The sequence below is a fragment of the Electrophorus electricus genome, chromosome 4, assembly GCF_013358815.1.
Source record: "Electrophorus electricus isolate fEleEle1 chromosome 4, fEleEle1.pri, whole genome shotgun sequence".
NCBI classification, from domain to species: domain Eukaryota; kingdom Metazoa; phylum Chordata; class Actinopteri; order Gymnotiformes; family Gymnotidae; genus Electrophorus; species Electrophorus electricus.
In genome coordinates, this window is record NC_049538.1 from 30,743,005 (window position 1) to 30,767,999 (window position 24,995).

The window sequence follows — 24,995 nt, forward strand, 5'->3', positions numbered from 1 at the left end:
ATGTATAACAAATGATATATTAAGTGATAAAAAAAGACATTTCAGGGAGCCCACACATTACTTACAGTGCAATCATAATTATATTTTATGGACTTATATATATATTAAATTCCTTCTTCTGACATAATAATGCAACCTGTGTTTTCTTAATGTTTTCGTTATCAGTACAAAATAGTAGTTACACATATTTGTCTTAGGGTTACAAGCGTTCCAAATTTCCAAAAGAAATTTAGCGTAGCACAGCAGGACGAAGCAATAGCGCTTCAAAAGTGCAATATTGGTGAGAATCCCCTGAAGATATTTTGCTTCCAAATCAGCTACTGTTGTGCATTCATGTAAAAATACTGAACATGGATTCAGCTCAGTGTTTGGCATACCATCCTTCAACTTTACATCAACTTTTCTCTCTCAAGCAGGCTAATCCAGTTTGTACATAAACAATAGCACCAAAAGTTCTATCCTGTTTCAACATTCACAGATTTCAAAACTGCTTATATTACAGAGAGAGAGAGAGACTCGAGAAGGATCCTTTAAGCGTACTTAAATCTTGCACTGTTAAAAGGTTGCATTCACATTTAAGATCAGTTGGTGAAAACAAATTGAACGTTCACAGCATGTTAGACCTAAAACATAGGTAAAATGTAACGGTAACAACACCTAGAGCAACCACCGCACATCCCTGCTGATCCTGAGTACAGACTCCTTCATCAGCACTCTGATCATATACTCAAATTAGACACTTGTGCTTTTAGACCTGTTTAGGAAAATAGCATAAAAGTGGTTCATTTTTGCAATTTGGTTGTAAATATTCCTTTTTTTTTTTTTTGCACAGCTTTATCACCTTGGTAATGTCTAAAGATGCTTTTGATTTGTTGCTAATACGACTTAAACAAAACACCCTAATAGTGAATAAATAATTTTAAATCTGGCAGTCACTTGTCACATGTCCTTCATCTGTAGGTCACACACATCCTCTTCCTACATCCATCTCCCATTGTTCAGAGCTACAATTGCCTTCACTCTCTAATCAGCCCCAACAGAACTTTGCTTGGCTGACAGTTCACAATTAAAAAACAGAAGAAAATCTACTCAGAGTCAAAGGCAATTATACTCCCTTCGCCTTTGGTTTCTCAAAAACTGAAAAAAAAAGAAGAAAAAAAATATCAGAAAAAGTAAACATGGAAATTTCACATGCAACAACAAAAACAAACAAAAAAGTCGATTAAAAATGTCCTTCTGAGTATGGCACAAAGGCGCCCCCTGCTGGCGGTCCTATCTGTGTGAACGAGGCCGTCCACATTCCTACGGGGCGCCGTCGGCGCGGACCGCGGGCTCGTGCGTGTTGCCAGTGGGCGTGAGTCTGCGGAGGTATTCCGCGTGCACCGGCTTGTGACATTGCAGCACTCGGATAGCCTCGTCGATTTTGAACCATTTTCTCTTGCGACCTGAGAGGAAACACGTTGTACCCTGTGACATTATGTTTTGAAAACAATAATTTATATCATAGCATTTTCTACTGTAGAAAGCTGGGGATATGTTTGTCATGAGCTCCATTACAGTAGTAAGATGCCACACGCATGACACTGTACCTGTACCACTGTAACTCTACCACTGTACCTGTACCATTGTACCTCTATCACTGTACCTGTACTACTGTACCTGTACCACTGTAACTGTACCTGTACTACAGGTACAGTGAAAGAGGTACAATGGTACAGTTACAGTGGTACAGGTACAGTGATAGAGGTACTACTGTACCTGTACCACTGTAACTGTACTACTGTACGTACCACTGTACCTGTACCACTGTACCTCTACCACTATACCTGTACCACTGTACCTATACCACTATACCTACCACTGTAACTGAACCTGTGATTACATAATGGGAATTTAGCACAAGGTTTTAACTGAACTTAACCTTTTAATGTAATGGTATGAAAACATGTGCAGTGAGGTCCATAAATAACTGGACAGTGACAGTTTTTGTTATTTCAGATCTGTACTCCAGCATCTAAAATGAAACGATGGCAGTAAGGATTATCTTGGGTGCAGGAAGGAACTACCATTTGCAGAAAATCTGTGCATATTAATGCTATAAAAATGCAAAAATATAAAGTTTCTATTCTCTCTGCAAGTCAGATAAGCTGCGCTAGGGACAGTGAAACCATTTTTACTTGTGTGGAATTGAGAGCTCTTCTAAGTTTGACCTTAAAAAAGAAATATGTAGAAAATCTGATAAAAGTATAAAATTTTCAGATCAGTCAGTTTTCAAAGCATTATCATGATGTATATCCTGAGGTCTCTCATTGTCGGTCCTGCTAAGTTTTGTTTTAGCTGCATATAAAATGAATGGTATAGCTAACTAGGCTAGTGATCTTTTTAAGTACTCATGCACACAGTCCATCATACACCCCCAGTCATACACCCCAGTCATACACACCTTTATCATGCACGTTTTCTTCCTAGAAGATGTTTGGCACTCCTGTACTCTAGAGGACTGTGACTGTACACCACGTAACACATGTGCATCCTTCCCTTCTCTCAACAAACTGAAATAACTAACCAGAAACCGAAAATCATTCATAAAGAAATCTACTGAATTCTTTTACTGGTTATCGGTGTCTTCAACTAATTGTTGCAGCTCTCATCATAGACCTCCCAAAACGTGGCATCAGTACCTGGTGTCTGATACTCCTGTTTAGAGACATTTATATCACAAAAGATCTCTGGGTGAAACAGAATGAATGAAGCAAAGGCAAAGCAAAGCATTACCACTGTTAATATTCTGCATCAAAAACAAACGCACTGGTGATCTCAGCAACAGCAGACAGCCTCGAGCGCCACAAGCCGATCAAGAATAGACATGTCAAAGATCACCATAAAGAGAACACCACCCCCGTGACCTTAAGTGAGTTTACCAGCAAATACAACCCACTGTGGTGGGACTGCTAATGGCAGCACTGATTGAAGTTCCAACCAAACGCCTCCTTAGTTAGGACAGGACCAAAAAGACCCAGGAAAGACCCAGAAAGCACCCAATACCGAGATGCATAACAGGCCATCCTCTGGAGACAGAGATGCAGTGTGGGGCCATGTGTGTGGGTCGCAAAAAATCCACAGAAAAGTACGAACCACCACCATGTTTAAAATTCAGTTTTCTACGGCACTTTGGCACCGAGAACTGTGAGTAGAACAGTTATATGCTTCACCCAATAAATACTGAATTATTGAATACTCTAACTTTATACTTGTTTGATTTTACTGTCCTGGAGTACAGAGTCAAAACTATTTTAAAAATGTAATTATTTTTGGACTGTAATGTGTGTGTTTTTAAAATCTGTTAATGTCCCATGCACTCCCTGCCCCCCCCACACACACACTCCTGGCCCTGTGTGAAGCTCCCTGCCTGTATTGTAGGGTGTACTGAAGTTATGATGCCCTATTTGGCATCCATACATCCAGGAGGGGGTGCAACAGGGGGCCAGAGAAAGGGCGGGATGGTGACGCCCGCTGGCAAACAACTGCGGCAAGTCTCCCAGCAAACACTCTCCAGGCTAATAATACCACCGCGCCACCAGTAGCTAGCGCAGGCTCGCTATGTCGCTCTTTCCACACCATCTACAAATAGTTCAAGTTTTGAATTACACTGCCCGTGGGCAAACAGTTATTTTTATGTTGTCACCCCAACAGCAAAAATGCAGCACATACGATTACATAAGGGCTGAACCAGCAGTGTGAAACGTATGGAACAAGTGTCCCTGGCTGTACGAGCACAGTCATGCCCTGTTCACACATCATTTTCTGCTGGTTCAGACACCAATTTTATTTTTACTTTTATAATTTTAATTTCTAGATTTTATAGAATTTTCTGTTTATTAAAAATAATGTTTTAATACAACTTGTATAATTTATTAATATCATTTATTCATAGAATTATAACATATAACCTTTTCATTCTTGCCCTTGTGTTTTTAATTGGAAGGCCACATGTAACATAATTTTGCTCTACTGTTTGCTCTCTGTTACGAGTGTACAGTTGAATGACAATAAGGTTTCAATCCTAATCTAACCAGCAATGTAAAACTATTGCATAAATATTCTTCGCTTCACAACAGGACAGTTGTGCACCAGTCATTTTCTTCTGGCTCAGACCATACAGTCAAGGTCCAGCCTCCAAACCAACAAAATTCCTGCATATTTGTGAGGTAACTGCTTGGTGGACTTAGCGAGTCTCCAGGCCCTAGCTGACCCTGGATCAGAACAAAATCTAACTAACCCTGAATCAGCACAGCTCCTAGCTGATCCTGGATCAGCACAGGTGGCAGTTGAGTTTTTTTAAAAGCTAAACTAGTATGTTAGGGATGTGATCACCAAGTATTTGCTGTGTTTGGCACTGAAAAAGAAACACGATGAACCAGGACATCTCGGGAGGCGGGTGAGGAGCTTCACGGCTTCTCTTCTTTCGCGGATCACGTCGTTAAACTGGTCTCAGCATGTGATCTTTCACTGAAATTGTGATCTGGTTGACATATGGCAAAGCTTCAAGCAGGAAACGAACAGACCAGGGCCCATGTCCTATAAGCTCAAAGGACTACAATTATTGCAATATTTCAATGAAAGCACCTAAGGTTCGGCTTCCGTGATCTGGCCACCGTTGCGTTTTTCTGCAACATTTTCAGGTTTATTTGGTGAGCTAAGACGTCTTGACTTTTGCTGTATGTTTTAAGACACAAAGGACAAATTTAACACCAGGCCTAAAACTGCTGCCGTAACCTACCGATGTTAACAGAATCCTCCCAGTCTTCCAGCGTCTCCGTGACAGTAAGCACATACACATACGTTCGATGCTTGCTGTCTTGATTCTGCTGCAACAACAATAACACTTTTTTAAAAAGCTGTTTCCAGTTGTTATACACAAGAACACCGTACAAAAACCATTGTCAGACACTTCAAAATGTAAGCCTAAGCAAACTCATCTGGCTGCATTTCAGTAGCCAAGTTTTGATACTCAGCTCTCAATGCTGTGTGAGATCGTTTCAGGCTGCAGGCTAGCAGGGCCTGAACTAACATGTGCTGTTATGTAATTCCGTTTGGTATCTTACCTCAAAAACCCCCAGGAGTCTGCCAAGCGTGCCCCTCACACCAGCCTGTTCGGTCACGGACAGACAGGAGAAACGCATGAAGTATAACCACACAGCAGATGAGAGGAAAGTCAATGCACTGTGTGTGTGTGCGCTGGCCTACGTCAACATCTTTGAACTCTAGAAAAGTAATTAATAGTTACTACTAAAGTAACTATAATTTATACATTGACACAACGGGGTACAAAAAAGTAATTACAATCAAATATACATGGAATTGTTGACCTTCACATCCATGTGTGAATTATGAAACTTAGGGCAGCAAAATGTATCTCGTGGAAAATAATGCTATTCTGTAGAAAAAATAACGCTATCCTGTGGAAAAAGGATCAAACGGTCAGGCCTATCTTATGCTGACTGTGACACAAAGAGAGTTTCGGAAACGGAGAGATATCCGTCTCCGGTTCTGTCAGAGGTAGAGGCATGATGCAGACATCTGTGATCACAGCACTCAGGGAGAGGCCAGGTACATCACATGCCAGCCTTTTCACACGGCCGTAATGCTGGCCCTCCTCACTGAGCCAAGCAGCCAGAGCTGTGCGTCCCAACAGCACAAACAGGATTCCAGCATGCTCACATGAGAACAGCACGTCTTCCCTTGAACAGCGTGAAATACCCTGACCAGGCTCCGCTTACTCGGAGGTCTTGTGTCAATCGGACTTGTAGCTGCTGACTGACAGGTTGACTAGACCGCTCATTACCATAGCTGACGCTCAGGAACGACACAATTGGTGACCCGAGTGACAGTGACCACAGAAATGTTTCTCTGTGCAAATCTGATGCGCATTCGTGTTTCCTGTCTGGCCTTTTTAAATATTGTTACCTTGCTGTTCAATGAATCTGAACCACACCAAGCAGACCTCACTGTCCAGCGTCTGGCTATATCAGTATTCTGATGTAAATCATTATTGCTAAGAGCATCGCTGGAACAGGACGGAACTTCAGACATGACACAGAGCGTCCGTCCTCACTTATTACAGTCATATGTGCAAATTTAAGCCCCGGAGACGGCCGATACAGTTGCATTTAATCAAAGTGAAATCAGACCTCAAAAGCGAGCATCTCCAGAGAGGTGGGAAAGCTCGCCTGAGGCCTGGCTGGGCTCCCAGTGCAGGCTCTGACCCCTGAGCTGAGCCCTGCCCAGGCAAAGGCAGCACCTGACCCCAGCCGTGCCTTCTGGTCAGGTTACAGCTCATCAAAAGCACTGAGACAAACAGAAATTTAATTCCCGAGAAACGGCAAGGAAGCACTAAATGTGGTGTACGGAGTTGTTAGATTCCCACTAAATTAAATCTTGTGTACAGTATCAACAAATGATATAATTATCATTCAGTGATCTCAGTAGACCTGAGCTGGCCTTGTGAGAGCAATTCAGGGGTTATTAGAAAAGAAGGAAATCTTGAGTAAAAAAATTAAATGCATAGTTAGGCTGTTAACACATGAATATACAGCCTTGACCTGTTCTATAAAACAACACACTTGGACCACTGAAAAACGACATTTCTGTATTTCATTCTCTCAACATCTTGAGGCTGGGAGTATTCTGGGCTGGACAGATGGATGGTGCCAGTTCTGTTTTATCCTGGTTTATGGATGTCATCTGTGACATCACAGCAAACACGGGGACACATAATTCCTAATCATTAAAATACTGCAACCTGACAGAGCTGTGCGATCGCTGACGCTTACATTACAGCTAAAGGATGCGTGTGCCCATGTCACCTGGACGGACGTTAATTATACTGCACTCGAGGGTAACATCTAAAGCGTTCATCAACTGGACAGACTGGACAGTCATTTCTTTATATAGCCAAATATTCGTTATGCCTGACTTCACTGTTGAAGTCTCTGGTCATCTTTATAGTAGCTGTAAGAGGAGCAGCACAGATTAGCCACACGAGGGAGAGTCTTTCAGCAGCAATTAAAATGAATATCATTGACAACGTGCAGCCAGAGGACAGAGGCAAGGCTGAGCTTCCGCACGCCAGGAACGACTCCCGGGGCTGAGCTTCCGCATTCCGGGAATGACTCCCTTAGCTGAGCTTCCGCACGGTGGGAACGACTCTCAGGGCTGAGCTTCCACACTCCGGGAACGACTCCCGGGGCTAAACTTCCGCATTCTGGGAACAACTCCCTTAGCTGAGCTTCCACACGGCGGGAACAACTCCCGGGGCCGAGCTTCCGGATGACAGGAACGACTCCCAGGGGCAAGATTCTGCACGCTGGAAACAACTCCCTGGGATTGAGCTTCCGCACACTGGGAATGACTCCCAGGCCTGAGCTTCCGTACGCCGGGAACAACTCCCTGGTGCGAGATTCCGCACACCGGGAATGACTCCCTGGGGCTGAGCTTCTGCACGCCGGGAACGACTCCCAGCACCTCCACGTTTGGGCCCGTCTTCGTTCCAACCCAAAGAGGCCAGCTGTAACAGGATACTGATGCCAAATGTCACTGCCATGTCTCACACTTGTCAACAGATGCCCCCTTGGGGACAGTGTGTGTCAGTGCACCCATCCCAACTCCAACCAAACACAACAACCCTCTCTCCTCAACATCAACCGCAAAACCAGAGGTACAAAGAGCAGGACCATAATTTTACGTTTGTAATAATTGTTGGTTAATGAGATAAACTGGAAATCAGTGAATCGGTATCACTGGTTCAGTATCACATGACCATGACTCCCATGCCTGAAGGTGTGGGCCAAGCCTTCACAGCAATGCAGCTCTGTTGGAGAGGCATGTGTGCACTTCGCCTGGAAGTGTTCCGATGGCTGTGGTTGGGGTCCTGGTATTCCGTTACATAAAACACTCGTAGGGAAGCTGGCAGCACCACGTTACTAACAAGTGTGCGACATGGAGTCATGATACAGATTTATTCTTGAGCTTCCAGAAGCAGACCAACTGCCTCCGTTTTCAGGAACTGCCTTCAGCCCAGTATAAATGTACACTCTAAGATCAAACACAGTGATGACAGAGGAAAGGAAATGTTCAACTGAAAAGTAAAATTAACAGGTATTCAGACTAATAAAGAAAACTAATGAGTGGCATGTCACTGTTGCAGATTAGTTTTATGTGTTTTGTTTGGTTTCAGTTGTGTGTGTGTTGTGTGTGGTTTTAGTTGCGTGTGTGTTGTACGTGGTTTTAGCTGTGTGTGTGTTGTGTGTGGTTTTAGTTGTGTGTTGTATGTGGTTTTAGTTGTGTGTGTGGTGTTTGGTTTTAGTTGTGTGTGTGGTGTTTGGTTTTAGTTGTGTGTGGTTTTAGTTGTGTGTGTTGTATGTGGTTTTAGTTGTGTGTTGTGTGTGGTTTTAGTTGTGTGTGTGTTGTGTTTGGTTTTAGTTGTGTGTTGTACGTGGTTTTGGTTGTGTGTGTGGTGTTTGGTTTTAGTTGTGTGTGGTGTTTGGTTTTAGTTGTGTGTTGTATGTGGATTTAGTTGTGTGTGTTGTGTGTGGTGTGTGTTATGAACCTTGGTTGCTCATTTACTTTTATGTTGCGTATGGTTCCAGATTATTAATGTTATCCTCTAATGTTATTTACCGTGTCCCTGAGTCACTTTTCAATTGAATACGTTATTAATGTTAATTATTGTCATTACTCCTAATGTTTATGGCACTGTGTGTGTGTGGGTGGAGCTCACCTCTTCAAACACCTCCCTGACTGCGGCTCCGTCGGGCTCCTCCTCTGGCTCCATACCTCCTCCAGGAACAATCCACTGGTCTGGATGCCTACTGCTGCTCACAAGCAAGACCTGACCCCCGCCCCGGCCCCGTAATCACACACACACACACAGGAAGATAATTTGGCAAGCTGCAACGATTACCAATGTGTTGTCATATCTTCGTTATCACACTGTGATTACTAACATATTGCTGTGTCTTCTTAACGTACACCGTTATCATTTGTCACTGGTTGGTTTGTGATCACAGGACCCCCTGCTGACTGGACAGTATTTTAGCTGGCAGACCGTTCTTAACGCGCCAGTAACAGTAACACATGCTTGTGGGTGCTGCAGTGTTGGAGTTTGAACAAGTGTCAGTGCCTCTGCTAAACTGAGAATGGTCTGCCCTCCACAAATATCCAGCCAACATTCGCCCACCAGTGGTCATGTGATCACTAACTGGTCACTAGTGAAGAGTTAGAGGATGACCAAGAATGGCACCTGTACACAGACAAGCCATTTCTTACAGAAAAATGTTTCTAAATGTGTGGACACACAAGACTTGGTGGCGAGACAAAAATATATTTAAACAACTACACAAAGAATATTTTATCATTTTGAAACTAAGTTTTTTTTGTGGTACGATACAGTATAATTGTGCTGAGGCAAGTTCTGAAAACTTTAGAGGAAGCTGGGTTTTAAGTGGTTAGATGCTTCCTGTTTCAGCCGCTTGCATTCTTGCCTTAAACTTTGCGTCTTCATGAAGTTTGAACCCTGAGAGTCAGTGTAGGAGTCTGTGATTGAATGCATCACTGACATCTCTGGACATTCTCATATCATTCTTCCACTTTAACCACCCCATTCAGCATGCAAACATGACACCTGTCTAGTTTCTGTTCTCACTTCTCCACATGACAACGATCGTAATGAATACGGACAAAAATATTGTATTGTGACCACATTGCCACATATTGCAATTATGATGTGCACTGTAATATATTAAATCCCAGGAGTCTCTGTTTTATTAACCTGCAATGACTTATTTTGATGCAAAATTAATTCTGTTTGTTGGATACAGATAATTCATCCAAACGCAGTCACTCGGCACAGCTGGGATTAATTGGGATATGTCCGGCGTACAGTAAAAAACAAAACAAACCGATTTGTTAAAGGACTTGTCTGCAAATCGTGGCCATCTTTAATATCAGTATTAGAAAATCCAGCCCCTGTCATTTCTCTGAATTAATGGAGTTGGGTGACAGCTGCAGATCAAGAGAAACACGAACTGTATGCAACTTCCCATATTTATATATCAACAACTTCCCAATCAGATTTCCATGACAGAGCTTTTGTAGTCCGGTAGCTCCCTGTGTCTGCTCCATGCAGGGCGTGGCCACAGAGCAGAAGCCCTGCCCATATACGTGTTTGATGTGATAACAAGCAGTACTTGGACTGCGTCAGATGTATTTTGATTGAAACGTTTAGCCTAAACAGAGCAGTGGACTCTCTGGAAGCAACGTGTTTGTAGCTGTTTGTACTCATAACAAACAAAAGTAGAAATGACAATGACGAGAAATTGTATTTAACGTTTTACTACATTTAAAACACCAAGTTTTGGTTTTACACATATTGCAAATACTTAGAAAATACTTACAAATACTGTATTTACAGACACTGGAGGTTTCTTTGCATAATTGGCCATCTCTTAGAAGGTGATTCTATATACACATCTAAGCCTGAACACTGACCCATTTAGAAGGTGATTCTTCATCTGATTCACTTCACACATCTATGCCTGATCACTGACACATTTAGAAGGTGATTCTATACACACAGCTGCTCCATCTGTGGTAGGAGATAGGTGCAGACCAGAACAGAATAAAAAGTACCTCACAAGGTCCTACAGACCATCTGGACAAGGAAAAAAAAGTTTCATGACACAACTGACAGGGAGAGAAAGTGAGTAATCATTTAAGCCTCGCTTTGACTGATCCGGGGTCAGTTCTCGACTGTGCTGCTGATTGAAAAATAGCAACATATCTCCTGTCCCACCTGATCCAGTGCCGAGTTCAACATGTCAAATGCGTCAGTGCCCCAACCGAACGCGTCATTGTGACTAAGGTGTTCACGTTTCCACTGAGAAGGATAACAAAGCTTTTCCACCTAATAAATTGAATAAATTGAAAGCAAACTTGCTCAATCAAATAAGAAACACATTTACGATGTGCCTTTCACACACTTTGGAGAGGTATGCTGTTCCATTAGCAAGTTATTCAATTACACCTCAAAGAGTCAAAATGAGAAACTGTTTATGGTATGAAGGGAGGGGTATAGATGTTTCTGAGGCCCATGCTTCTGAGTGTGACATTCTCGCTGCAACACGAGAGCTAGAAACAAAACCAGAATGAACCCAGCGCCACACAATTCTACAGCACATTGGGTCTCCTTTACTTCACAGTACGAGACTTTAGATAAAGGCAAGAACATGACCACGACAAGCCCTGTCACGCAGTTATACGTAGGGTTTGGTTTGGCTGCCTGTAGATTACAGTAAATATTCCAGCAAACATTACACCTTTAAGTCCTTCTTTAAAAAACACACCTTCTCTGACCCTGTAGCTCAACACAGTGACTACAACGACTGTGCAGACAGAAATGTATTACAACGAATGCTCCTTCATTATTTTTTGTGTCGCAAAACTTCAGGTGTGTCACATCTACCATTCTGGGCTGTGTGTGTGTGAGGTTTGGTTTAGGTGTGTGGTGGGTAATGTTTGCAGTGAGCACAGTCACTCTTGTGGTTATAACTGCTACAACAAGACTATTACTGGACTAGAGAGTCGGGCCCCTTTTACGATCATCAGAGAAGTTCATGCAAAGGTTACGCCTGCATAAGTGATGCCTGATTGGAAAAATACCTTCTATGTGTATCACAAATGAGCTGAGAGGAGCCCAGATTCATTTCATCAACAGAATATCCTGAGCCTGACAGCATTTGGGTTCAGGAGGACAGAACTGGGCTGACTTCTCTGGAGCTGAATAATGACAGCATCCCAGCCCAGTGTCAAACCGCACACACACACGTACGCACACATGTGCATGGTATACATAAGCACTGGATCAGCAGTTGTCTTTCTGTGAACACAAAGCTTAATTGCAGTGTGTTGGGGGGGCACATACACTCTGAAAAAGATCCTACAGTGTTGGAATCTTTCTTTTTAAATGTACAAGCTGTCGGAGTTGTTCACGTTAAGGTGATATTGAGAGCTGGTTGAACAGGTTCCAACTTTCAGTCAAATCTGGAGTGATTATCCACGTTGACGCACACTAGTTTTATAATGAAAATAAAGTCTTTGGCCTGGTTATCTTTTGGTTACAGTTGGGTTTAGGAGAGCACTTTGGATTTTTATACTTTACTATAATCATCCAGCTAAAACTGACCACAAATAGAGCTCTGATTAAACTAATGAGGTAACATCACTCTCATGACCTGAAGCAGGTTTTAACAGGAGTTATTCCACCTACATCTCCCTTAGTCATCATGACAAATCCTCTTCGTGACAGAACACCAGAAAGGCCGAGTTATAGCCGACAGTCCGAAAGAGTCAGAAAGAGGCAGATCTTTGAATTCAGCCGACTGTAATTGAGTGTGAACTGCTTCAAATGCACCTCTCTTCTCGTCAGCGTGCACTCAAGTGGAATAACCTTCTGCTACTCTACATGGCACTCAGAGTGGTTTAACTAGAAAGTATAGTTGTGAAAAAACAGAGAAATGTGGTATGCTGCAAAGTATGACAGGCGAGAGAGAGAGAGAGAGAGAGAGAGAGAGAGAGAGAGAGAGAGAGAGGGTGAACAAGAGCATGTTCGGCGTGTCTTTCTTAGCTTTAACTAGGGAGGGGAGGAATATGGGAATCTGTCAGGGGAAAGCCAGTGGCATCACTCTAGTTCTATAAATTGCTGCTGATGGGTCCCTTAGTGCTTATCACTCTGACCCAGTCACATGGAGACCTGGTGGCATGTCTGTGAAGCCCCTCCTGACCTCCAATGAGTCAGATTTGGGTGTAATGAGTCAAAACCTTTTGCTCCCAGTGGGGGCCAAGCCCCCCTAGACTCTCTCTCAGCTCACTAGGCGTTTAGGTTTGTTTACATTTGTCAAGGAGTCTCAGCCCACAGTCCTTTAAGGCTAAATATGATAAATGTTTGTTTACAGTTTCAGATATGTGTAACGTCATATAATCTATGTGTAGGGGGACTATGAATTACAGGACGTCTGTGGTATAGCGATGACTAATCAATTACCAGAGGAGCGAGAAAAAGAAAAAGGATTGTAAAGTTTCCTTTAAACGGGGTCGTGATGGTCCGCGAGCTCCAGCCACGCACAGCGTCACGACGGAACGAAGCTCGTGCGAAATCCCTGCACGAGCGCATATTACAGTCCGGTGGCGGGGTCGCGAAGAGTGGTTGTGATCTGATCGTTTTTTCAAAAGGTACGTACTTGTACAGCAAATGTCAGTAGTGAAAATGAAAGAGAAGTTCGGCACACAAAACACACTTTCACTCTGAGGGGGACGCGGAATGTGAGCCGGCGCGTAGCTAGCAGCTAACGGCTAACGTTAACCTCGCGGAGTCAGAAGACAGAAACAAGCCAAATAAGCACCTTCAGTAAATCTAATCTTAAAATAACCTTAATTTAACCTTCTGTTAACTCGTCCACTATTAGTGACATTATGGTCATTTCTGCACACGGTAGCTAAAATAACTAAAGTACCGAGTGACGGGATTAATGAGGTGGGTGGTGATTACCTGTGGTGGGATTACTACCTGTGGTGGTTATTATACCTGTGGTTGGATTATAAAATGTGGTTATTACTCCCGTGGCTGGATTATTAACTGTTTATTATCTCTGTGGTGGTATTATTACGTGTGGTTATTATTCCTGTGACGGGATTATTCTGACAGATGAATCTGGCCGATGCTCCACGCAGTTATAGAAATGACTGACGGGTTTTAAAAGATCACTTGACATTTAACCGGAAACCGAGTGTGTTAAGGGTCCAGATGTGATTACGATCAGTAATTAGGGGAAGGTTCAAGTCTGAAGGTTAGCCAGCCAGCTAGTTAATTAGTTAAACTGTTTTTAAAGTTTTAACGCAACCTACCTCATCTTCCCGGTCGTTTTTGAAGCACAGGCATGCGGCTCGTTTTTTGAACCCTTCGCCGTCGTATGTCCTGGTCTGGTTTGCCTTGAGTTTCATCACGTATTCTAGGTTTTCCGACATTAAAACACAGTTCCCGCCGGCCGACTGAACCACCGCCAGCTTCTTCATATACCCAGCATTTATCTTGATTCAGGCTGAAGAAAAATCCTCTTTCTCTTCGGCGCTGGCGGTGTTCGTTTTCTTCCCATGGTGACTCGGTTTGCACGCTTGAGCTGCTGCCTCTACGCGCACACACTTTGCCGCTTCTCGGCACTGCGCAGCCGCAATAGGATCTGCGATACACGCTGATCAAGTTCAAGAAATACGAGGAGTTGAAGGTAAGAAACTAAAACGAAAATACATCCTTTGTTCTTTTTTTTGCTCGTCTTTTTTCGACTTAAGTCTTAGTGAACAGCCTTAATACCATGTGTATTGAACATTCAACTTCACAGTACTGCGCTCTATTCCCTCTAGAGGGAGCCAATCACATCTCTAGGGGATCAAAGTAGCTATAATTTAAATATGATTAATAAACGTCATCCTCTACATTCGCCATCATTGCCTTAGGAAACTAGTTTTGTGAAACCTTGTAGCATAGGATACTAAATACCTTTCACTAAAAACAACTAGCCTGCTCCATCATTAAAACATTGGTAAATAAGTATAAAAATAATTAAATACAGCTAGCCAATCAAATGCTGCCAGTCCTTTCCTATAAATCAGGTAAATACCAGAAGTCTTATTAATCAACAGATTTTATTTACAGAAAGAACAAAAGTATGTGGACTGTTCATGTCATTCAGAAAGCAGGAAATCGTTCTCCCCTTTAGAAAGAAGGAATTTACATACAATGAATCGGAACATCTCAAACCAAAAGCCCGATCGTGGAAATGGAGACAAAGCATTCACAGGTCACCTGCATCCTGCATCCCCAGCCTGGGCTCCTGAGCCCAACCCCCAAAAAGGCCTCATCATCTGCACACCTCCAGGCCTCAGGTTAGCAAAAATAAAAGCAAAAAAAAAAAAAAGAAAAAGAAAAAAAAGAAAAAAAGAAAGGCAAGCGGATCTCCAACCTGGACTGGACTGCAATGGACAAGGGAGTAACAGCAGGCCAATGATAACGTTTAGAGAGTGCAATTAGTACAACAATGGCAGGAAAGATAAAAAATAAAAATACTAACACCAATAACAGAAGTGTTAAAACTAAAACTCATGGTACAGTCTTGCCTGAAGGGGGAGGGGGGAGGGGAAAGTGTGTGTGTGTGGTGTGTGTGTGTGTGTGTGTGTGTGTGAGGGAAGAGAGGAGTGAGTGGGGGGCACAGGCAAAAACCTACACTAAGAGTCTACACGCTCAGCAGTCACAACAGTTAATGTGATGGAGGAAGCTATTCCATGTTAATTTAGTCTAACCATTGCCATAATCAACAATTTGTGTATCATGTCTTGTATTTTTCTAAAAAAAAAAAAGCATTTTCTTTTTCCTTCTAGGTCTTCTAAAAGGGGAGGAGTTTGTAGTTTGCCAGAAAGGGTATGTCTAATCAGACTAATCAGCTGCTTCTCAAAACAAACAGCATCATGAAGAGGGAAAAAACAAACAAACAAACAAACGAGGTTAAAAGAAAAACATAAAAAGTTACCCATCACCCCCCACCCTTATCGTTCATATGACGGGACAAGCAAATGACAGCCTTTTTCCCTTTCTTTTTTTTCAAACTACGTAGCCTTCCCAGCAGAGGTGCTCTAACACCTCACAGATCAGTGGGAACTGAAAGCTGTGTGATAGATGTAAGTCCTCTGCCCATGTGAATTAACAGTAGTGAATTAGGACAAATACATTTTTTTTCCTCACGTTTTATGCTGATGTGCCTTTAAATCACAAATTGTAGGTAATTGTCATTCATTTTCTTTAATATATTCTTGACAATTGTTGTATTATAACTTTCCCCTAAGACTGTGTCCTTTAAATGTAAATAAACAGGCCTTGGTAGACCACGAGGAGTTGTGTTCACACTTCCAACTTGTTTTTTCCTTTTGCCTCCCTCTTTCTAGACTTCAATATTGTTCCCGGCGTAAAGCCTGGTCCATGTCCGGGCTGGAACAAACACAAAAAGAATAAGTGTTAGAGACACGCGACCCTCAAACAGACTGGAGCTTGGACAGGAGCACAACGTGATGCACGTCTCTAGAATAGGATGTGGTGTTGGAAATATGATCCTAATTAGAGACTAATGATCCAAGCACGTTCTCTAGACCTCAGATTTAAGACCTCAGTCTCAAAACGAAGCCCAATCGTAAACAGTTCTGGAACTGAGCAGGGCTGCAGTCACAGCAAAACCAGTGAGGCCATATGGAACCACTCGAGTGTGGTGCACACACTCTCTCTCTCTTCCTTTCTTTCTGCATCAGTTATGACTAAGCACAGGAAAAGGCTGTGGGCCTTTTTCCTGACATGGTTCTCCTTTTCTCAGAAATGACTAAGGTTGTGGAAGACAGGCCGTTCCTTCCGCCAATAAGGTGCTATATGTTTATAAAATTTGATGGGAGCGAAGGGCTGTGTTCTTCTGAATCCTCATTCATGCCCCCCACACTGCCTGATGGTCTCCTCTGCTCTGTTCCTCTCAACAGCAAGCAGACGAGGGTCACAGTATTTCAGAAGGCACTCGTGCCAGAGGGAAGGTCATGTGACCAAGTCTTTCAATCACAACTGTGCACACTTGTTCAGTATAACAGGTGGGTGATACTGGAGGTTGGATGTTCTCATATTTAAGACTACATATACATTTACTATAAAATATGTTAACAAGGTTGGGGGGGGGGGCTGTTTGCTCCTGTACTGTGGTCCAAAATACTGTACCCAAAAGGCAGCATTCACTGCTCACTGTCTGAAGTTCCTAAGCTCCAGACAACACAGCCTTATGGCTCGGTGTATTAGTCAGAGTGCCGCATGTTTATGAGGAGGGCAACCAAGAACCTATGGACCCTCTAGGAAAGATCCAGTCCTTCTTGAAGTCATTAAAACAAGCCAAAATTAAACAAAAGTATCAAAGTGCAAAACCAAATGTCCTTCTAATATGGGCACTCACAGATTAGCTGTTGCCACCATTATTGCTTTTAAAACTTTCACTCAACACAGCATTGGGAATGCTTCCAACACTTGGTAGCTAGAGAAATGTAATGCCCACATGGTGTTTTCTACCCATACATGATGTGGCTACTTGTACATCAACGAGACGCAAGCGGGAGTTTTTTTTGCTTCTGCAACAACAAGCAACACTTGTGAAAGCACTCATCACAGACAGAGAAAATTAAATTTTCCTGTACCTGAGGAAATGCATCATATGTGACTGTAGCACCAAGAACAAACGCACCTGGTCTAATGTGTGAGGTGCCAGGTCTGACCCACCTGTTTCTATGGCTTGGGCTTCGTTGGTCTTCCACTGCTCTGCAACATCGTTTGCTAGGGGATCGTCGGGGTTGGGAGCGCTTAGTAATGCCTGGATCGATAGCAGCACTGTGCGGATCTGCAGGGCTGGGGACCATTTATCTGTAACGTGATATTGGAGGGAGGGGGGGGGGAGAAGAGGGAGAGAGATGACGTTTGCATTTTTTATTCCCTTTTGCTTTTTCTAACTAATAGCAGCTGAGGACTCTGTACATTAGTCAATGTCTCCAGGAAGAGAGTAATATGTGAAAAATGTGATGTCCTCTTATCGAAACAGTAGGTTCGTGCATCATTTTTAAAAAAATCTGGTTTCCACATATGAGGAAGCAGTTTCAGACACAGAAGGCGCCATGCATGGCGCAGCACTGCCCTTAGTGAGGCATTTAGTGCTCAGGGTCACGACCCCACAAGGTACAGGCCCCAGAGTGGGTCATGACCCCACAGCTGCAGTATGAACCACAGGGCCGTATCAGGGCTGTCTCAACTGCAGTGCCTATAGGGCTGTGACAGGGTAACCAGACATCCTAACCAGCTCAGCAGAGCTCTCTGACATAACATACAGGATGCAAGGGAAATAAATTGAACTACCAAAGTGCAAAAGTTGAACACAATTAGCCCCAACGATTATCCTCTCTATCTAATAACTGTTCACGGACAATACCCGCCATGCCAACTTCATGATAAATATTGTGTTTGTGTTAATGACAAGATAAAAGTCCCTTACCTTTCAAAATATCTAGACATATTCTCCCGAGCTTGTCTACGTTGGGGTGATATATTTTGGTCATGAAGCGTACTTTAGGTGCTGCCATGGGGTATTCTTCAGGAAGAAAGAGTTCAAGTTTAAAAGTCCCTCCCTCAAACGGGGAGTCCTGAGGTCCAGCGATGACCACATGGAAGTAGCGAGCGTTCCCCTCATCAGGCTCTGCCTTGATGCCTGGCACTGGCTCTGCCAGCAGGCGCTGAGTCTCCTACACACGCACGCAGACAGACAGACGTGCCACACACACCCCCACAAACACAGACAGACAGACGGAGACAGATAGATAATGAAAGGAAGCATAAAGAAGACATACATGATGGAACAGGAGGCAGGTAACTCCATAGTACCAAGCACTCAGCTAAATCAGCAGGTAAGCTCACTGATGAGGGGAGAGGGATGGGTGTGGAGCCCCCTATCAGATGTTACTGCTGTAGTGGAATACTGTGATGCCTGCATCCACACCCGAAGCTGTGGAATGCTGACTCACACGAACTAATGACCAGACCTGATGTGCCCGACATGACCTACAGCATGACTGCTTCGAGAGCTTTTTTCAGGGTGCTCTCATGTGTAACCCAGCCTGTTCAGGAATGCTCACATGAGATCCAGCCTGCCCACTCCTGAAGCAGAGGAGCCCATCGCTAAAGAAGCATCATGCAGATCTCCACGAGAACTCTACTACACTGCTCTGAGTAAGATCAGACTAGCTCCTAGAGCTTTGCTCTAAAGACTTACAAGCGTTGACCCATTTCGAAGGGAAGGCTTAGGTGGATTTGTGGGGTTTTTGTTGAGCATGGAGGCTCTTCTGCAAGCATGTGGAATGGAAAAGGACAAATATTTGTGATACAAGCACAGTGGTCCCCATAGAGTCCTACACACAAAGCAGAGCCAGCAATATGCATCAAGGAAAAAAGCACCCTCATGAGTTAAAGTAAATAAACTCTGGTGAGTGTCCATCAAACTGTCAGTTACGAGAATTATTCTGCTATTCCAACCACATTAACTTTGGATACTGTGATTACGTCCAATTAAAGCATTGATCTTATGGCCAGGTTACTGCAGTTTACATCTGCAACACGCAGCTACACACACAAAGACAGCATGGAGTTGGATGCGTGATGCACTGGTATTCACTTACAAAACAGGATGTGATCATGAAACTGACAAACCCATGTGCTAAATGTGCTATATATGGCTAGCCATTTAATTACCCAACTGATGAGCCTTCAAGCTATAACACGGATGTGTTGCAGTACTGCTCCAGCAGTAATGACAAGGGGTCACGTATCCAGGACTGCGCCAGTCGAAATATCAGAGGTTAGCCTGCACTACCAATCGCCAAAGAAACAAGGCTGTGCTAATCTCATATGCGTCCACCAACAGGCCTTGGAAATTAATTGATTTAATGATGCCCAATAACTTTTCAACCATTCTGCAGTATGCATGTACCTCTGCTTGGACACTACATTTAAAACTGGCGACACAAGATGGCCTGTAATTTCTGGGCCATGTGAGCCTGCACAGACTGAGCAAGCAAACCCTCTCCCAGTGATTACTCAGAAAAGGGTTCAGAGTGACAGTTCCTCACATACATCCATCTGCCAGTAATTACAGTTTTGTCATCAAGTGCAGTAGATGGAAAACTGCCCATCATTCTTGTGACCAATGTGACATGTGAACTCTGCATTTGGCCAAAATCAGTGCTTCCCTCATGAAAACCTCATGTACACATGTGCGAACCCTATATCTAGCATAAGCACCTCTAGACAGCCGCGCGAAAAAAGGCCATTACGACGACCCAGTTCTTTCACTTGAAACTAAAGGACTGCTGAAAACATAACATATTATAACATAAGGACCACGAAGGAATAGATTCTGCCTCGCTGACAATCCAGGAAACCTTTAGTCAGTGCTGCGCAGCCACCCTTAGTCAAACAGTAAGTGCCGGGTAGGTACAGCTACTTGTACGAGCCTGCTTGCATTTTTAACTCCTAAATCCCTGTGGTCAGACAACACTGGAAAAGGCCAACATTTATATTTCGTTCAAAACAAGCCCTGTTTACATTACATACATCACAAAATTCCAGCAGGTGACATTTAAAAAAAAAAAGAAAAAAAAAAAAGCTGTTAACAGCAGAGTTGTGTGCCTACTGTCATGCACCTGTCAAATCTCACACCTTGGAGCATTCTTCTACGCTTCCAATCTACTGTTTGTCATACTGATCAACATTGTTGATTATTTTTCTGCAGGAGGAATGAGACGGGTTGAAATTTGCTACATTAAAGTATTATTCAGAATATTCCTAAATATCAGGCCAACCTTAATCTAAAATTATGTCTAATGATTTATTTCCAGCGTCCCCAACAACGATCGTATAATAAATATATCGCCTGATTGGAAGGCTGTAAAAATACTAAAAATTATTTGAGAAAAAAAAAACTCTAAAGTCTGTCAAATATGTGCATTTCTGACACTTCAGCAGATAAAACCCTGAAGTTGCACAAAAGATCCAGACAACAAAACATGAAGAGAAAAATACATCTAGGTACGTGCCAGATGAGGCCGTGCAGATTTAAAGAACATAGCCACCTTGTCTGAGAACAAAACCTTATCGTTACAATATTTTGGCCTTTACATTTTTCTGGCTTTTCCATTCAGATTTTTTTCCAATTTTCAAAATTTGCATGAATGAGGTGGATAAGCACTCCACCTATGTGCGAATGTCCAGCACAGCACCAGGCCTGTCTGGTTGCAGAAATTATTCTAACAAATAACATCTCATTATCACAATTTCACCTGGGTCTTATTAGGCTTTTGTGATGTATATTGCGTGACCAAAAAAATAAAAAATAAAAATAATAAAAAAAATCCATCCATCACTTCAAATTATGCTCTAACATTTCATTGTTGGCGTTCTACACACACTTTTTATACATTTTTTATACATACATTATATATATATATATATATATATATATATATATATATATATATATATATATATATATATATATATATATATATATAAATAATGCGCGGCACTTTGCTTGCAGAGCTGAAGGAACTGCCCAAAGCCTCCTGTTCCTCTGAAAACCTGTGTATTTCACTACAGTTTTGAATATATTGGATATACATGCACTATAATTCACAGTTCTATTATGTTTGGTTTTTAACATTTTTGAACATATTCCTATTTTAGGCCTATTTTGTTTGTAGCTATAGTTGAAGTCTCTTCCATTTATCCTTTTATATATTCATATTGTATATTTCATTATATGCATAATTAAATTTATACAAAGGCTCTAACTAAAGGAGAAAGCATGTATAATAAATCTATCATTCAGTGCAATAATGATAATTCAATGCAGTTTCCATGAACTATTTATTCCTTGAATTTACAGCAAAATCATGATACGCACCAATACCTGGCTAAGAAATGACCCATGTCATAATATGAGATTTGCCATATTGCACAATCCTAGTTTTGATTAAAAAAACAAACACAGGCAGCAGGTTTAAACCAAGGTTCTGGTCTTCACCATCATAGCCCATTTCCCACAGGCTGAAAAATAAACTAAGGCTGTGCTCGTCCCAGATTGTTGTTTTGAAATCTTGCCTTCACCAGCCAAGAGGTGTAAGCCAGACCCCACCACTGTCATCACCCAAGACACCACTGCACCAGGAGAAACAGTAGCCATTACCTGGAGTGAGACTGGCTAACCTTCAGGGTTTGGAACCACACACCCACACAAGTAATGAGATCGTATCTGATATCACCTGTGGAATGCCGTTGGTGTGGAGACGCAACACATCTGATAGGTGCACAGGTTGATTAACAGCTCTCCAGCCTTGTGCAAGCTGCCCACAGGACCTCGGGAATGCTGCATATCTTATATTAAAATGTCCTGCAGTCAAATTGTGTTTTTTGTTCATGCAAAGAACGGGAAGCATTTTTAGAATCCATGTGCTCAGTGCAAAAAACCTGTTCATCATAAATAAAACCTTAAACAGAGAATAAGGTTTGACTAATACTGTGCTTATTGTTACAAGTGATAAACATCCGTTAACAAGCCCATGAAGAACCCACCAAACAAGGTTCCTCAAGATTTGTCTTAAATTCATCAGTCATTTGAAAAAACAGTCCAACTGTCCTGACATTTTATCACATTATCACAATGCACATTACCACGCTAATAAGCAATACATTAACGCGTTTGTGGGGTGGGGAATTCTCTCTCCTTTGTTCCCTTAGAATATAATTGAGGGAAAAAAATTCAATGTTTCAGATGATTCCCGGACAAAATGTAGAGCACCTAGAGGGGCAGCCAAGCCCAGGGGCGCCTGAGCCTCCAGCACCCACACGACATAGCGAGTGTGTACTTTAATATGAAGCACTGGATAAGGACATAACCTCAGGAGGTGCTGTGATTTTAATAAATATTTGTCTTTCCTTTATCACGATTTAGACAAATAGTCCCCCCTCCAACTAATTACAGGCGATTTACCCAAACATAACAAATGTCGATATTTTTTATGAAGGTAATGAACGTGCGGCACCGAAAGCGTAGGCCTGATGACACTGGGCGTGATAACCTAGCCCACACCGGTCTGGACTACGCCTTTTCACCATAACCTTCAATAAAAACAAATTCCCCTAACCATTAAACCTGTTAATGTCATTGCAGCCCCTCAGAGGTTTGCCCGGGGTATAAACTGACGGTTTTGTTCCCTAGCTAGCGTTAGGTTAGCTTCGTCACGCGATGATGAGTTAGCCGTTAGAGAAGCCTGCTAACCTTGCTAGCTAACTAGCTAACCTAGGTACCCAACACTCATCTAAGTCAGAGTAGCGACCGGAATCATATTTAACTACCGCTACGTTCTTATAGAAACACACTCTTACTGTTTACGTTTTCCTCTCTCGTATATCACGTACATCACATATTGTGTTTGTGTTAGCTAGCTAAGCTAGCCATTAGCGAGGCCTAGCGCGGAAAATAACTGCCAACAAGACCCGCACGCGCCGTTCGAACGCGAGCGCGACGCGCGTGACGCGGCGCTGCGGCTAGCTCGCGTCAGTTAGCCCGCGTCAGCTCAACTGCAGACACGCGTCGTGTTTATTCCACGCTCCGTAGAAGCTGCGCCGTGAGTGACCCATTATCCTTACGTGCTTACGACACGCTGGGAAACTAACTCGGAGCTAACTGTGCTAACCTGTGTTAGCCTGTGCTAACCTGTGTTAGCCTGTGCTAACCTGTGTTAGCCTGTGCTAGCCTCCGATGTTCCGTCGATGAATGGTTAGCCGCCATGCTAGCGCGTTGGTAAGCGGGTCCGTCTGCGCTTACTTGCACTCCCTGACCAACATTCTCGCCATTTGATGTCCCGTTCCGTTGGTATTTCTGAACATTTACGACCAAGTGACGGGCTCTCCGCCATTTTCCGCTCTCTGTATTTTTAACGCTCCCATATTCGGCTTAAGCACGAAGACCCAAACGGAAGTGGCTAACGAGCGCAAGCAGGCGCAAACGCTAACCAGTTTCTGCAGTCTTCTGCGTCACGCAGGCTGTGCTCCGGGTTCGTTTTATGCCGTAATTCGGGACGCAGGAGTGTGCTGCGCAGTGTGATTCACTTCACAATTACCTTGATGATTCTGCGGGGCAATCCTGCCATCTTGTCTTGAATGCGGCTTTAGCTTCGTCTCTCAGTGCCTCTTCCTCGCAGAGACGCAGTGTACACGCCTTCCGGCGCCTGCGTCACGCCTCCAGCACGCCCAGGCGTGGCCTGGTATGCTGGGAAATGTAGTTTTACACATAATCTATGACACGATGAAATTCAGTAAGCAGTTGTGAATGCCCGAGCGTTATAAACCGCCCTCCTATGTTTATGGTCTTTTTAGGATCTCATGTGCACGAGTGTATTTTTGTGGGAGGGATTGTAATATATGTACATCTCACGCGCAGGAAAAGATGCATTTGACATGATTGCAGTTCCCAAACTTGAAGAGCTAAACTTGGTAGCCAATTAAAAGACCATCGTTTTCAAAACAAACACAAAAAAACAGGCCTAACAAATTACAAAGAAATGGGGCAAAACTTATTAAAATGTTACTTAGGCTATATTATGGGCTATTATAAAATGAAATGTAAAGATCAGGTTTGCAACCTATGTCCTCTTTCGCTTTATCATTTGTGTGTGTGTGTGTGTGAGAGAGAGAGAGAGAGAGAGAGAGAGATCTTGAAGGTTTGGAGCGGAAGGAACTTGAGTTTGGGACAGGCTATATGAGTAGTTCCTCAACGGTGTGGTGACTAAGTCCTAGAGGCACGCAGGAGAGAAAGCTCACAGTTCATAACAGACATGCCATCCCTGCTACATCTTAGAAAAGGTATGCAACTTTACGCATCTGATCATGAACAAATTTTATTAATGGTATACTCACATTTTTATTTCCTTTACATGTTTCATAAGGTATTGTTGTTTTTTAAATAATACCTGTAGACTTAACATTAAGGTACACTTGGAGGACACGCATTTTTGTTTAATTTGAATAAAATGTTCTCCAAAAAAGAAGCAAAGAAAAAAGTTATTGTAGTAAAACTTCTATTAAATAATGCTCGTTCTGCTCTTATTTAAATATCACTATTACATCACCTCAGTTTCCCATGTAACATATATTGCTTTGAGTAATTTTCAAAATGTTCTTCTTTATCACAATTAATTATTTCTGAAAATTGATAAAATAATTAAATTGCCATCTGTATATGATCAAATTTTAGCATCCGATTTTACACACAGAA

General features: G+C 42.7%; 2 protein-coding genes across 4 annotated transcripts; both read right to left on the minus strand.

The window, feature by feature from the left end:
- Positions 1–61: 61 nt before the first annotated feature.
- nudt4a (nudix (nucleoside diphosphate linked moiety X)-type motif 4a) lies at positions 62–14,463 on the minus strand. 3 transcript variants are annotated; one of them, XM_027030764.2, is made up of 5 exons: positions 13,960–14,463; positions 8,780–8,890; positions 5,106–5,150; positions 4,781–4,865; positions 62–1,445 (listed from the first exon to the last, which is right to left on the minus strand). In XM_027030764.2, the coding sequence occupies exons 1-5, from the start codon at positions 14,125–14,127 to the stop codon at positions 1,303–1,305; spliced, it is 552 nt and encodes a 183-aa protein (XP_026886565.1). In that variant the 5' UTR covers positions 14,128–14,463; the 3' UTR covers positions 62–1,302. The 3 variants fall into 3 exon arrangements, with proteins under 3 accessions (XP_026886565.1, XP_026886564.1, XP_026886566.1); XM_027030763.2 differs by having other exon boundaries at positions 4,781–4,868; XM_027030765.2 differs by lacking the exon at positions 62–1,445 and adding an exon at positions 1,452–4,522 and having other exon boundaries at positions 4,781–4,868.
- Positions 14,464–14,735: 272 nt separating this feature from the next.
- On the minus strand, positions 14,736–23,949 carry ube2na (ubiquitin-conjugating enzyme E2Na). Its single transcript, XM_027030760.2, has 4 exons — positions 23,842–23,949; positions 18,165–18,411; positions 17,402–17,542; positions 14,736–16,090 (listed from the first exon to the last, which is right to left on the minus strand). The coding sequence occupies exons 1-4, from the start codon at positions 23,869–23,871 to the stop codon at positions 16,044–16,046; spliced, it is 465 nt and encodes a 154-aa protein (XP_026886561.1). The 5' UTR covers positions 23,872–23,949; the 3' UTR covers positions 14,736–16,043.
- Positions 23,950–24,995: the final 1,046 nt, after the last annotated feature.